Below are 14,763 nucleotides of genomic sequence, written 5' to 3' on the forward strand. Positions count from 1 at the left end.
ATAAAAAAAAATAAAAAAAATGGACAGGTTCCAACTATCTATATTTTTGTCTATGGATACTCTAAAGGCTGCTTACACCAGCCTGCACGCTAAAAAGTGTGCAGACTTGTGTGGGTTGTGTAAGGGCAGAGAGAGTGGTGCAATCTGTTGTTACAACTCAATAAACTGTTTACTTTTTTCTTATTTTAACTTTATTAATATGTCACAAAATTGTATTTTTTTTCAAGTCTAGCCATCGATGGGCATTGTGACGCACCGTGATGGCTTGCATTGTGTTTTCCTAGGTATAAATGTAGGCATACTGCATTTTTATGCAGCGCACCGCAACACCTCAACATAGTTTTAGGATAGATTTGCAGATCATCACTGGCTGTGCAAACAGTCATGGATAGCTCCAGCCACCGTCTGCATGTCATTGTTTTGTATAGGCTGAGCATCAGCAGCTATTAAATCGGAGTTCCACCCAAAAGTGAAACTTCCGATTATATGCTTCCTCCCCCCCTTTGGTGTCACATTTGGCACCTTTCGGGGGGGGGGGGGGGGGGGAATGGGTACCTGTTTTCTCGGAAGTTCGACCCTCCTTCTTCCTCCTCCTTCTTCCTCCACCGATGGGCCAATTAGAAAGTGCAGCGCTCTTCGGGCATGCGCAGTAGGGAACCAGCTGTGAAGCCGAAGGGCTTCACTGCCGGGTTCCCTCACCCTGAATGGCGGAGGCAGCACCCAAGAGCGGATACGAAAATCGGCTTCGGGTGCCGACATCGCGGGAACCCTGGACAGGTAAGTTCTAATACTTTAAAGTCAGCAGCTACAGTATTTGTAGCTGCTGACTTATAATTTTTTTCCTGGGGGGCGGAACGCCTCTTTAATAAATGTTCACGCCAGCATCTACTATCATGGCTGGACATACAAAGGTTGTCCAGTAGCTGGCTTCACAAACAGTCATGGATAGCTGTGGCCATTGTCAGCCTGTTATAGTTTTGAATGGCGTCACCTCTTCACACACACCTGTCATTCCAGCTGCAGGAATCCACAGAAGATCAACGTATATAGGGGGAATTCAATAAAGCTGATGCGCCAAGTTTTTGGTGTTAATTTCCCTTGTTAACCGGTTCGCGCTGACTACCTCCCGGCCCTTTAGGAGTTTTAAGAGCTGGGAGGTCATGATAGTGGTCACATGATCGGAAAGCCACCGATCGAGAGTATGCACGGGGAGCTTACCATTCGCCTCTGGCTACCACGGTGGAAGCATGCAGGGAGTGTGCTCTCTGTACAGTAAGCTCTTTTAACAGGGCTGCATATATGCCGCAGGCGTTAAGGCCCACCCACCAAGCCGCCACATATATGCGTGCGGTCGGTGCCAAGAGGTTAATGTAGTGCGGTTATTCATGAAGCATTTGTGACACTTTTGGTTCTGACAGTGACTCGTGCACCCAGTTCAGGTAGTTCTGAAATGCCCCACTTTTACATTGTAGCACACTGAATGCGCCAATTTCAAAATAAAATACAGACAATTTGTATCATACAAAATTGGAGCTAATTAGGCCGACTCTCTTATGGCGTACAAAGAGAAACAGACAAAATTTAGCAAAAGGGTCTTACATGCATTCCAATAAGTGGCATAGCATGTGCCAAATTCAAGTTCCGTTTCTAGACAAGGACATGAATTTGGCGCATGCTGCACTACTTTTAAAGAGCATTACAGACACTTTTGCATATCTGTGTGAGTGTATGAGCCCTAAGTGCTATGGTTTGAAGTTGACAGGTCCCTATTAAATGGATATACAGCTAGATCCTCCTGTGCTCTGTAAAATACTAAAGTATGTCCAGAGTGCTGCAGGAAACGAGGGAGTTTAGTATTTGATGAGTGACACTATCGCTAAGAGTGTGGTGTCGAAATGAAGTGCCTCTAGCTCTAAAGGCTTGTCTGTATAAAAGGAGGACACACACCATGCCGAAAACTGGGTCACAGACAATGATGAAATGCAGGTGCTGTAATGGCTAATGTATAGCTGCGTGCCACATGTGGGAAATAATGACATTACATCACCAAAACACAATCTGGATGACACCATCAAAGTATGATTAGATTATCTGGCCTGCTCACACAATCCAGTGTACCAGGAAATCACCATCTGGTTTGCAGATAAGCCCCTGGGGGAGACTCTGACTAAAGAATTACTTCTATTCAAGGAATAAAAGTGGATCTATCAGTAAGCTTATAACACCCTCTGCATCAATGTTCAAGTCCTAAACATGTATAATAATACTAATAAAAAAGTACTGAGTAATCCTGCATGCAAGTTTTTCTAATATAAATACTACACCAACTCATTATGCTTTTGTTGCTTCCTTGGGCCATACATGTTCACCTCTCAGACCGCAGGACATGATAGTCTCTACAACCATACAGCAGAAAAGTCAACAATGAATGGGCAAAAAAGGTCTACCCAAGAATGATTGGTGACAGATATCTGCTCATTCTCAAGCCCATCACAGCTCCTCTTGGACCACAGTGTACTCTAAGATTCTGGTGAAAGTTATAAGTTGTGCACATGTGGTAATGATACTTTTCTCTTTCATCCATAGAGAATGGCACAAATGGAGTTAGGAGTCCCAAAAAGGTGAAAATTTCCTTTACGGAGTACTCAATGTCATTAACAAGATTTTCTCTTTACTGCCCACCCCATTCTCTTAATAACCTAAACAGTAGAAGATGTAACAAAAAAAAAAAAAAAAAACTATTTTTCATGGAGAAAACACGTTTCGGGACACAACAGCCAGTCATGTAACCAAGGCCACTTTCACATTATAAGATGCACTAGCAAACCACAGTTTGTTACTGTACATTAAGACAGCTAATTCATTGAGAATGGGCTTGGCAGCACTCCTTACCCACAGATATGCTTCTTCTTTCAATGCACTGAGCCCCAATGCACATTGTTGTGGTGTGCTACATTGCGGGTGCTTTGTCTGCTGCTGTAACATTGCCCTGGGGTGCTATTCAAAATGAATTGCACCACAGTACTCAGGTTTTACTGTGCATGACTGTAATGTACCAATGTGAAAGGGACCTCAGTGTCTAAGATGACTTGATTTTTACTGAACGTTAAAAATCAGAGTGCCCCCTTCAGCAGAAAATACTTGACCAAATTCCAAGAACCACGGGCATGCTAAAGCCTGGTACGTACAGGCTGAATATCAGCCCGTATTGGCTGGTTCAACAGAACTGGGGAAAGGGGTTCTGCCACCAACAGATGTAAACTGGTCAGAGCGGACAACACTGCTTGGATTTTCAGAGTACAGGATATTTATAATTTAAGATTTTTAATAGTATTATCTAACAGGGCAAAAGGGGCAAACAAGAGAAGTTCATTGTTGGGGTATACAAATGCTTTAGGCTGGGTTTGAACATGTCCGGCTGCAGGTTTTCAGCCCAAAGTCCATGCAGTTTTGTTCACCGGTTCAGGTGTGATTCAGGTGCAAATTTGTACTTGAATTGGCACCTAAACCGGACCCAAAACAGCACAGGACCCTTTTCAGAAATGGACTGTGGCTGGCCCGGACATGTGTGAACCAGTTCCATTGGAAGCAGGCCTGATTCACATGGTATGCAAATGAAATGCGTTTAAAAATAGATGTGATTCGCATATTATGAACCGAGTGTAAAAGTGGAACTATACTGCTGTGGGTCCCTGCAGATCTTGCCATAATGCGCAAGTAATTAAAGCATACTGCTTGACTGCCCCTCTGCAACATCTGCACTACCTTCTGTTGCGGAATGGCTACCATCTTCTCCCTGGCTTTTGTCTTTAGTCATTGGTCAGCCACAGATGCCATCAATCATCATTCTGACACCCAGGTCCACGGTACACTGCAGTGCACAAGCGCAGTGGCCAATATCCAGTTCATAGAAAAAGGTTAGTAAGAAGGTGAAAAGGTTTTATGGCAAAAGAGATTCATAGACATACTCAACTGACTAAAAATGTTTTACTTTTATTTTAGTTTTACTTTAAGTAGAAATTTGGATTTGTTACAAATTAATTATTATTATGAACAGCTCATGAAAAGCAGAGTTTATGAAAAAAAGTGAAGAACTTGAAGGCTATGCTGTGCAAAGACACTGCTTCTCTCGACATACCCTTGGGGTAACGTGACCCCTATGTATTATACAACCGCAATACCTATATAACGTCATCCCCTGAGGTGATGGGAAAAGTGACAGCTGCCACCCCGGCATGTAAATCGCAGTATAAATCAGAGGGTGAATCACCCTGACAGATCTTCATCTGGTGATAAATACAAGCACCTGCCCTTATGTGATGAGAACAGGCTGCCTGACAGCTGGAATCTCCACTGTACTGCAATAATATACATTACCCCAGCCGTGAGATCATTTTCCTGAAATTCCTGCAGTTAGAGGAATTTACAATTAAACAACATTTTAGCGTTACAAAAGGAAAATGGCTTACCCAAGTTTCATTACCATTTGTGCGCTTTATGCCAGGTACGGAAAATTCTCAGGAGTCATGGAGCCAATATGTCTAAAAAGTTTTAGCTTGTGTGTAACCTTTCAAAGCTTTTTCATTTCTCATTCTTGTGGCAGCATTTTTCCTTAAAACAGCTCTCTAGGGAGAAAATGTTACTTAAAAAAAAATAAAATGAAGTGCCCCAACTATATCATTGTGGAACATCTCCAAACTCTTTACTCCATAACACCTGTAGAGACAGCATTTCAGTGCCGTGTAACTGCTCTCCACACAGATTCCCTTCCAATAATTCTGCAGGGTGTTTTTCTAGGTTCCCATACGTGGGCCGAGGTGAGAAAGTCAATCAATCCCCTATCCACACCAACAGAGTGGATGGAGGAGTCTGCACTGCTGGCTATTGTGTTTAGGCAGCCATGATACCTCTGACTGTCTGAACACCATGGAACTACCAATTAATGACCGAATCTGATAGGATGCAGTTACTATTCGGCCTATAATTTTAAACTCTGCTCAACAGACTTTTTAAAAATCGGCTTTTGCCTAGCTGTGTGGTGCTTGCAGGACAAGCCATCTATGGTCAGCCTATGTGACGTAGCCAAGCAGATGACCCCTCCGGCACTACAGGAACAGATAGCTGGTGCAGTCATTAGGACTCTGAAGAAGAGTTTTCAAAAGTAAACAAAGGTGCTTTTCTGTAGAAGATGATGGGAAGGTTGGGGCAGAAAAACTACTTGCCCAAAGATAAGATTTAAAGCGAACTTTTTCATATGCAGATCAAAATAACAGATAGAGGTAGGGGAGTTAAGGGAAGGTGAGCATTAATATAGATATTTGGTGGTTGCTTTTGGAACCTCCTGAAAATGCATTTAAGCTTCTGACCTGGGAAAAGTATGTAAATCAAGAATGTCAAAAAATTCCTTACCTGCATACTTTTTTGGGCCAGTACTGAAGAAAATGGTCAGTGTGAAGGTCAGGTAACTAAGCAGAGACCAGCAAAGGCTGACTCCCGTGTTTTTCTCATGGAAGTTTTCTATTTTAATGGTTGTAAACGTAAGAAATAAAATGAACAAAGTATATCCCTCTGTAGTGTGTACTTGCCTTGATCTAAGGCACAAAATAGGATTTCCGTCTGCTCTGTCATTCCATTGCTATCTGCACGAGTCACTTCTAATACCGGGAGACACTATGACCGCCAGCTCCATCAAGTGTCGTCCATAATATGGTATTTACCTGATTAAGGGATTTCAGGAAAATACCACATTACGACAACTAGATGGAGCTGACCATCATAATAAAGAGACTCCAATGTGTTGATAGCATATAAATACCATAAAGAAACAATATAAAACTTTCAACAACAAACAGTGAAATGAGTAAAAGTTCTGGAGGGCTATACGGTAAAACCTTGGATTGCGAGTATAATTCGTTCTGGAAACATGCTTGTTATCCAAAGCATTCTTATATCAAAGCGAATTTCCCCATAAGAAATAATGGAAACTCAGATGATTCGTTCCACAAGTCCTTCAGTTTATAGTCTATATACAAAGATTATAGCAATTTGATAGGTTGTGTAACCATAAAATGTCCATCCCCAATATGCAGCCTTCCCAAGGGGATTAGGAGCAAAATCTAGCAGAGCTACAGAATATAAGAGAGATGAGAGGCGCCTCTAAGTGTAGCAATATAGTAACATTTAATGAAGGTTCAACATTTAGCAACTCACATGGTTGATGATTAAAACAGGCACATCTAAGTATGCAGGCATCCGGGGTAAAGCTGTCCACATAGACCATCTTCTGAACCACCGGCTCTCACCACTGTCAGTCTGCAATCCTGACTGCCCTGCAGCAGAGTGATCTGAAAGTGAGGCTTTGAATCACTGGTGGAGTGCAGCGGGGAAGGGATGATGAAGATGGCTGTGCAGAGGATGGTCTATGTGGACAGCTTTACCCCGGATGCCGGCATACTTAGATGTGCCTGTTTTAATCATCAACCATGTGAGTTGCTAAATATTGAACCTTCATTAAATGTAACCATATTACTACACTTAGAGGCACCCTCTCTTCTTTTTTATACATGACGCTACTTGTATATCAAGACATCGCTTGTATATCAAGTCAAAATTTATTTTAAAAATGTGCTTGTATTGCAAAGCGCTCCCAAACACAGTTATTCTCAAACCAAGGTTTTACTGTATTTTTCAGAGGCAACAGTGGGAGCAAAGAAAGGAGCAGCACCAAAAGATAACATACACAGTTTTTGGCTTGGTTTGTTTATTTCCAGCAAAAGAATACATGGATGGATGCAGAGCTGATGAGAGTAGTTGCAAGACATTCTGTAGCCCACATGTGCCTTTGTATGTGGGCTTGATTGGAGGAATGTCCAGTCCAATGCTACCTCTGCATTAAAGAGACAAGATACTGGCCTTGTTATTGATCACATAAAATGGATGGTAATAACAAGGTTTAAGCCTGTACAAAAAAGATCATCATTCAGATGTGACTAGGGCAGTACACACTCTGTATACAGTGCTAAGCTCCTTTTACAATGTTCTATGCATCCTCCTTATAGTGTTACTTCTGATTTGTTACCTAGTTCTTAGAATTTGTCTAGCACTCTAGCTAGGACATAATAAGTACATTACTGTGAGGTGTTGAAAACCAGTCAAGGGGCCCAAAAGAACCTAAAATGCCAGAGCATATGGACTTCCACTGTTGTCAATAACATTAAAAGATAGGTGCCTAGTGCCTACTCTAAAGCCCCGTACACAAGGGTCGAATGCCAGGCGACATTGGCAGGTTCAATAAAAACCAACGTCATTCGACCCATGTGTATGGCAGCCGATCTGACAGAAGCTGGCCGTTTGGCAGGCTTCTGTCAAACGAACATGCTGAAAAACCAGCAGCCGACTGGCTCCCGATTAGCGCTCTCAGCCAATGGCTGAGGGCGCTGATTGGAGTCCTTTGGGGGGGGGGGTCCCCCTGTCAGAACACAGCAGCTAAGCAAGGGGGAGATCACTGTACTAACGTTGAATCAATGTGGACAGTTTTTTTTTTTTCGTTCAACCCAGAAATAAAAAAAAAACGTATAGTATGTACCAGGCTTAAGTTTAATAAAAGGCATACATTTCTATTGGAGTTGCTCTAGTACTGGTTACAGCCACCAGTAATACCAATTGTAAGCTTTTACATTATTTCACCATTCTTAAAAAGAAAAGCTGGTCATAGAAAAAAAAAAAAAAAAAAACGATAAAAGCGCATGATTTTACTAATTTTGAGAATGTTCGGGCAGTTTTTGCTGTTCTAAAGTGAAATCATGGGCATTTTAGGCAGGACGAAGTCAACTCAGAAAAAAAAAGTGATGTAAGGAAAAGCAGTTCAATGTATAAACATTTTAAAATCTAGGGTTAAAAAAAGGAAACCAGGATGGCTAAAATCAAGGTTTTACCTGCCAATGATCTCCGTTCATGTGCTGTTTTCCTATGTATTCAGTATAAGAACTGCAATAACTTGATTAATGAGCAGAGCCTCATTTTCCACAGCTTTTTTACCTTCACAAACGCACCATGTATTTATCCAGTGTAATGATCCTTGAGATCATATAATGGTTTCTATTCATAATCTAAGGACACATTTCATTCAGAATCAACCTTATATATGACATTTAAGCACTTGGAGTTAAAATTCTTTGACATAAAGGATGCAAATTTTGCACATAGACTAGGACGGTATTTTGATAACTGGAAGAATTTTTACTTTGGAACAAAAGCAGTAGTTTCCTATTTCAAAATTAAGTTTGTTTTTCGCTGGTTAAACAAATAAAAATAGAAAATTTTGTTTAAGGAACTTTACCTTTACCTTAGAAAACTTTAACCAAGCTACGGTTACAAAAAAGAGCCAAAACAGGGCAAAAGGGCAGAGTCTTATAAAAAGTATGTAGCCTTAATGAATGTTCACAAATATATACAGAATATCATCTGTATTATAATACTTTGGAATAGACTGATTAAACACCAGAATTAAAGAGAAGCTCAATCCAAAAGGGGAAGTTCCACTTTAAGGCCTCCACCCCCCTTTTAACAAATTGCACTTTTTTGGTTTGGGGTTTGTGGTTTGGGGGTGAGCAGGTACCTGGCTTAGGCGGTTGGAGCAGAAGTAGTCCCTCACTGGTGTGAGCCACTGGCTGTGAAGCCATAAGCTGCCACAGGCAGGTGCCCACAGTTGAGATGCGGGCACCGGAGACAGAAGACTGAGGGAAGGAATGGCTCAGGTGAGGACATCGCTGGATCCCCAGACACAAAAATGACTGGAACTTGTGTCCGTAAAAATTTTGTTTAGTTTTCTAATCTGAACAAGTAAAATACTGGGTTCTAATTGGTTCACTGTGTGAGCTGTGCATATTTTTAATTATAACTGTTTAAAACCCAGGGAGGTTTACCTAGAGCGTTTTACCAAGCCATTAAGCAAAACCATCCTGTCACAGTATAATAAATACGTTTTGACTTAGCATACACTTTAAAAGGACACCAACCTGAGTGTTAACTGATGTCAAAGTGTTAAAGAAGCCATTTGCTTATTGTGCTTAGCATACTTTACAATACAATAAGCACTTTCAAAGACAAGTCACAAAGCTGGTACCAAAGTTGGCCATAGACGTCTTAACGGGACTGTACGAACTACTATATTTAAGCGGAACTGAGGATAGATCTTAACAAGTATGGAATCACAGAAGATCCAAACCAAGCATAAGGCTGCATGAAACAGAATACCTGAGCTGTAAACTTTTCATTAGATCAAAGTAGACTAGACTGTATATATTAGATACTATTCTTTATATCAATAAGTAGCATTGTGTGCATCTCATTATTTATTTTGAAATGTTACCAAACTTGTGCAACGAATGCTATGCTTATGCTTAAAGGGGGGGGGGGGAAGAATACTAATAAATTATCCTATGGGAAAAAGCCAGTCCATGTTATTGTACCCATGGCTTCACAAATTTTACCAGTGGTTGTGTAGGCTTGAGACTGGTCCAGCTGTTCTAAATTGAAGTGATTACTAAGCAATGTCCATTACAATGGTTACCTAAAGAATTTAGAACAGAGAATAAAAATGATAGTATGCAGAAAAATGTATTATAAAAATGAATATGCATCAACTGGTGGAAAAAAAAGCACGCAATCCAAAACATTGTTTACTTTTTGACACAATATTTATGCAGCTTAGATATTTATTAAAGAGAAAAATACTTTACATTTTCTATTTTATTTTTTAAAAGATTTTGTAAATTTCAACCTATGTTCCCTTTTCTTTTTTCTAGGTTAAAAAAACTGATTGAACAAGAAGGAACTTACCAGTCTAAAAAAGAAAAAGAGAACCACAAGAAAATAACCAAACTTCGAGATGAGCTTACAAAGCTGAAATCGTTTGCATTAATTGTGGTCGATGAGCAACAGAGGTTAACGGAGCAGTTACAAGCACAAAGTGCCAAGATCCAAGAGCTAACATTAACCGCCCAAAAAGCACAGGATAAGCTCGCCATTGTAGAAGTAAAGGCAGAAGAAGAGGAACAAAAAGCAAACAGACTTGAAATAGAACTTCAAACTCAGGAAAGTAAGTTCTTCCAAGAGCATGAATCCATGATGGCCAAACTAACCAGCGAAGAGACTCAGAACCGCCAACTCAGATTAAAGCTGGCAGCACTTAGCAGACAAATAGATGAGCTCGAGGAAACAAACAAGACTCTGCGTAAAGCAGAGGATGAACTTTATGACCTAAAGGAGAAGGTGAATAAGGGAGAATGTGGAAACTCCAGCCTTATGACAGAAGTGGAGGAGCTGAGAAAACGTCTGCTCGAAATGGAAGGCAAAGATGAAGAGCTTATGAAAATGGAGGAACAATGCAGAGATCTCAATAAGAAATTAGAAAAAGAGGCCTCGCAAAGCAAATCTCTAAAAGTTGAAATTGACAAGGTAAGCAAAAGGATTAATGACCTGGAGAAATTGGAAGATGCTTTCAGCAAAAGTAAACAAGAATGCCAATCCATTAAAAGTGCCCTGGAAAAAGAACGAGCCAACAGCAAGCAATTGTTTAATGAACTAGAAAGTTTAAAAGTTCGAACCCGGGAGCTAGAAGCTATTGAAGTAAGGCTTGAGAAAACTGAAACAGTACTCAAAGAGGATCTCACTAAACTAAAAACTTTAACAGTGATGCTTGTGGAGGAAAGAAAAACCCTTACTGAAAAGATCAGACAAACTGAAGAGAAGTTCAAAGCAGCCAATTCACAACTACAGCAGGAGCAAAACAAAGTGACGTCCATTACAGAAAAACTGATAGACGAAAGTAAAAAATCTCTCAAATCCAAGACAGAATTACAGGAAAAGCTGCAAACTGTCACGAAAGAAAATGACGAGCTAAAAAGCAAATTCAGAGCAGAGGAGGAAAAAGGTAACGATCTTATGTCCAAAGTGACCATCCTTAAGAAAAAACTGCAGTCACTTGAATTAATTGAAAAGGAGTTTCTGAAAAACAAAATGAAGCAGGAAAATAAGCAGTCCGAAACACTGTACCAGGAAAACAATAAAATCAGAGAACTTACTCAAGAGGTTGAAAGGTTAAAACACACCCTAAAGCAGATGAAAGCAATGGAAGATGACCTAATGAAAACAGAGGATGAGTATGAATCTCTGGAGAAAAGGTATTATAATGAGCAGCAGAGAGCCAAAATGTTTTCTGAGGAACTTGAAGTAGTAAAAATGGAACTAGCAAACTATAAGCTTGCTGAGAAATCAGGATCTTTCCAAGAAAAAATGCTATTGACTAAGCTAAAAGAAGAAGAGGCAAAGTCTGGCCACCTTTCAAGAGAAGTTACAGCCTTGAAGGAGAAGATCCATGACTACATGAAAACAGAGGACACAATTTGTCGTTTAAAGGGAGATCATTCAGTTCTTCAGAGGAAACTCCTGCAGCAGGAAAACAGGAACAAAGAGCTAACAAAAGAAATGGAAAACCTATCCAAAGAACTTGAAAGGTATCGTCGTTTTAGCAAGAGTTTGCGGCCCAGCCTCAATGGAAGGAGAATTTCAGACTTCCAAGTGTTCTCAAAGGAAGTGCAGACAGAGCCAACATATAATGAACCACCTGATTACAAAAGCCTTGTTCCTTTGGAAAGAGCAGTCATAAATGGACAATTATACCAAGAAAGTGACAATGAGGAAGATGACACACAAGATGAAGACTCTCCTGTTGCTTTCAGATATAACACATCCAACAACAATAGCTTAAATAACAACAGAAAATTAGTATCACCATGGACAAAATCTAACCAACAGGGACAAAATGGTAAAGTACATTTAAAACAGAATGGAAATTACATTCATCCAGGAGATATGGTCCTTACACATACACCAGGTCAACCATTACATATCAAAGTCACACCAGATCATGGACAAAATACAGCCACTCTTGAAATAACAAGCCCTACTACAGAAAACCCACACTCCTTTACAAGCACTGCTGTGATACCAAACTGTGGCACTCCAAAACAAAGGATAACAATCATTCAAAATGGTTCCTTGACTCCTGTGAAGTCAAAAGTTATAGAAGGATATGTCACACCAGATCAAGTGGTGTCACCCTTTACAATGACATCTTTTGTAAGACCTAGGTCACCTGACTCATGTGGTTCCATAACTCCAGACAGAACAATGTCCCCAATCCAAGTACTGGCCTTAACCAGTTCTTCAAGCTCTCCAGAACGTGTACTGTCACCAGAGCCAATGGAAGTTGGGGGAACTGCTGTTTTTCGAGTATCACCTGATAAACAAGCTGGATGGCAGTTTCAAAGGTCAAACAGTTCTAGCTCAACTTCAAGTGTCATAACTACTGAGGACAATAAAATTCATATCCACCTAAGACGACCTAGCAGTCCTTCCACTCCAGTACAAGAGAAAAGACATTCACTAACTAATGGAATTCCAAGTAAACCCACAAATAAAATCACCAACAGCATTACTATAACCCCAACTGCTACTCCACTATCACGGCAGTCACAATTTACAGTAAGTAATATCCATACCTGATCTATCCCAAACACCCACTCCTACCCAAATCCTCTAACAAACCACCAAAGTTTTGCAACCCTAAACAATTGTAAAAACATTGTTTTAAGGAGATCTGTGTGCATGACAAGAAACACGAAACCAATGTCTGTTCCTATGTATTATTTTATTCAGGTGTGCGTACACATTGTATGCTTTTTCATTTACAATATCTGTATGGAGTATATATTTAGTGTGCACATGTATTAAATACCTTAATGTATTATTTTTCCACAAACACTGTTCGTAAAATTATTGTGGTAAACCTGAACTTCATAACATTTTTTTCGGTGACTTTTGCTCACATATAAAACGTGCTCTTAATTGTCCATTTTTTTTTGCCTGGCATACATTCATGGTTAAAAATACTCCTAAAAGGTAAGAATGTGGTTACAATTCTTAGATAGGTTTAATAAGCAAAATACTTATGATGAGGGGCACCGGAAAATATATTTATGTTATACATATATAGTAATCAACTATTCACATTTCAAGATATAATACAGATTATGTCCAAAAGTTTGTGGACACCGCTTCAATTTTGTGAGTTCAGGTGTTTTCAGTAAAGAACACAGTTAGGCCCCTTTCACACTTGTGCGACTTGAAAGTCACGCGATTTTACCGCGATTTTGTTGCCGCGATTTTGACTGGACTTGAAGCAATGTCTGTGTCTTTGGACCTCAAAACGCATTAAAATCGGGCCAAAGTAGTGCAGGAACTACTTTGAAGTTGGTGCAACTTTAAGTTGCGCATATATGAATAGGTATCATTGGAAAACATGGCAAACGACATGTCGTGCAACTCTGATGTCCAAAGTTGCATGACAAGTTGCACAAGTGTGAAAGGGGCCTTAATGTTACAGCATACAAAGACATATTAGACTATTGTACACTTTCCAACTTTATGGTGTCTTTTCCACCAGGACTGAGTCCCTGTGCACAAAGACAGCTACATATAGGCTTGGTTTGATGAGATTGGTGCAGAGAAACTTAAGTGACCTTCACAGAACTTTAAACTTACTGAACACTTTGGGATGTATTGGAATGCAGATTGTGAGCAAGGGCTTCTCAACCAACATCAGTACTTAACCTCACCATGGCTCTTTTGAATAACTGGGTACATATTTCCATAAACACACTGCAAAATCTTGTGAAGACAGTTAAAGATGCAAAGGGCATAAGGGTGGGGGGGTTGCTTTACTGTTATCTATGGCTTTGGAATGGGATGTCCAACATGCTCATATAGATGTGATGCTCAGGTGTCCACAAATGTTAGGCCACATAGTCTACATTAGACTTGTTCTTTGGCAGCTACTGGCTAGGGTTATGATGAAGACATTTTTACTGTACTGTTCAGACGATTATTAAAGGCTTACAAGGCAATGTTACACACTTTTTCTAGCTTCCTGTGGCAGTCCTGTGTGCTTATTTTGCCCCTAAAATGGCCATGATTTTTAATGTTAAAAAAATTGACATTAAAAATGTAACTGTGTTGGTATCTTTCAAGAGTTTGTATTGATTCAAAGTAACTTCATTACATAAAAAGGAAAAGATGAAAGAAAACTGCTACAAAGTGTAAAGTGAAAGAATGTAAAGGCTCCAATGCTTCTCCCCCTTCCATACATTTTTATTGGCTAGGTAGACAGCTCATCCCAGTGATGGGCCAATTCGAATCTGTGATGGGTTGGAGGGAGCAGACAAGCTCTGGCACTACCCGGCAGTGTTGTAGCTGGTGCGTCCATTTAGATTCCTGCACTATATACCTGCAGCAGCTTTTTTTTTTTAAAGAGGTTGTAAACCCCCCCAAAAAAAAAAAACCCTGTAAGACAAAGGCATAATGAGCTAGTATGCATCACATGCTAGCTCGTTATGAAATACTTACCTTAGAACGAAGTCCCTGCAGTGCCGCCCACTCACCGGTGACACAGCCCACATGTTGGGTCGTCTTGCTTCCTGTTTCACGTATGCGCGTGGGAGCTGCCGTTCACGGCACAGGGCTCTGAAGGAGCGGCACGGGTGGCTGTTCCTTCAGAGCACATGCGCCGATGACGTCATTGGCTGCATGAAATGCAAGTTTAGGAGATATTTACAGTACCTTTAGGTAAGACTTATTAAAGGCTTACCTATAGGTACAAGTTATAAGAGTGGGTTTACAATCTCTTTAATTAACAGAGTCACT

At 40.3% G+C, this 14,763-nt stretch overlaps 1 protein-coding gene and 1 long non-coding RNA gene across 2 annotated transcripts in view; one reads left to right on the forward strand and one right to left on the reverse strand.

The window, feature by feature from the left end:
* FILIP1L (filamin A interacting protein 1 like) overlaps positions 1–14,763 on the forward strand; it is a 496,325-nt gene that overhangs the window by 435,233 nt on the left and 46,329 nt on the right. The window contains exon 5 of the mRNA XM_082245486.1: positions 9,807–12,546. Coding sequence (XP_082101612.1) covers positions 9,807–12,546 — 2,740 coding nt within the window. The remainder of the gene's footprint in view (positions 1–9,806; positions 12,547–14,763) is intronic.
* The window catches only part of LOC309546016, a 410,500-nt gene that overhangs the window by 334,255 nt on the left and 61,482 nt on the right, over positions 1–14,763 (reverse strand). The window lies entirely within an intron of this gene.

The sequence above is a fragment of the Pelophylax lessonae genome (assembly GCF_965119305.1).
Source record: "Pelophylax lessonae genome assembly, chromosome: 2".
Lineage (NCBI taxonomy): Eukaryota > Metazoa > Chordata > Amphibia > Anura > Ranidae > Pelophylax > Pelophylax lessonae.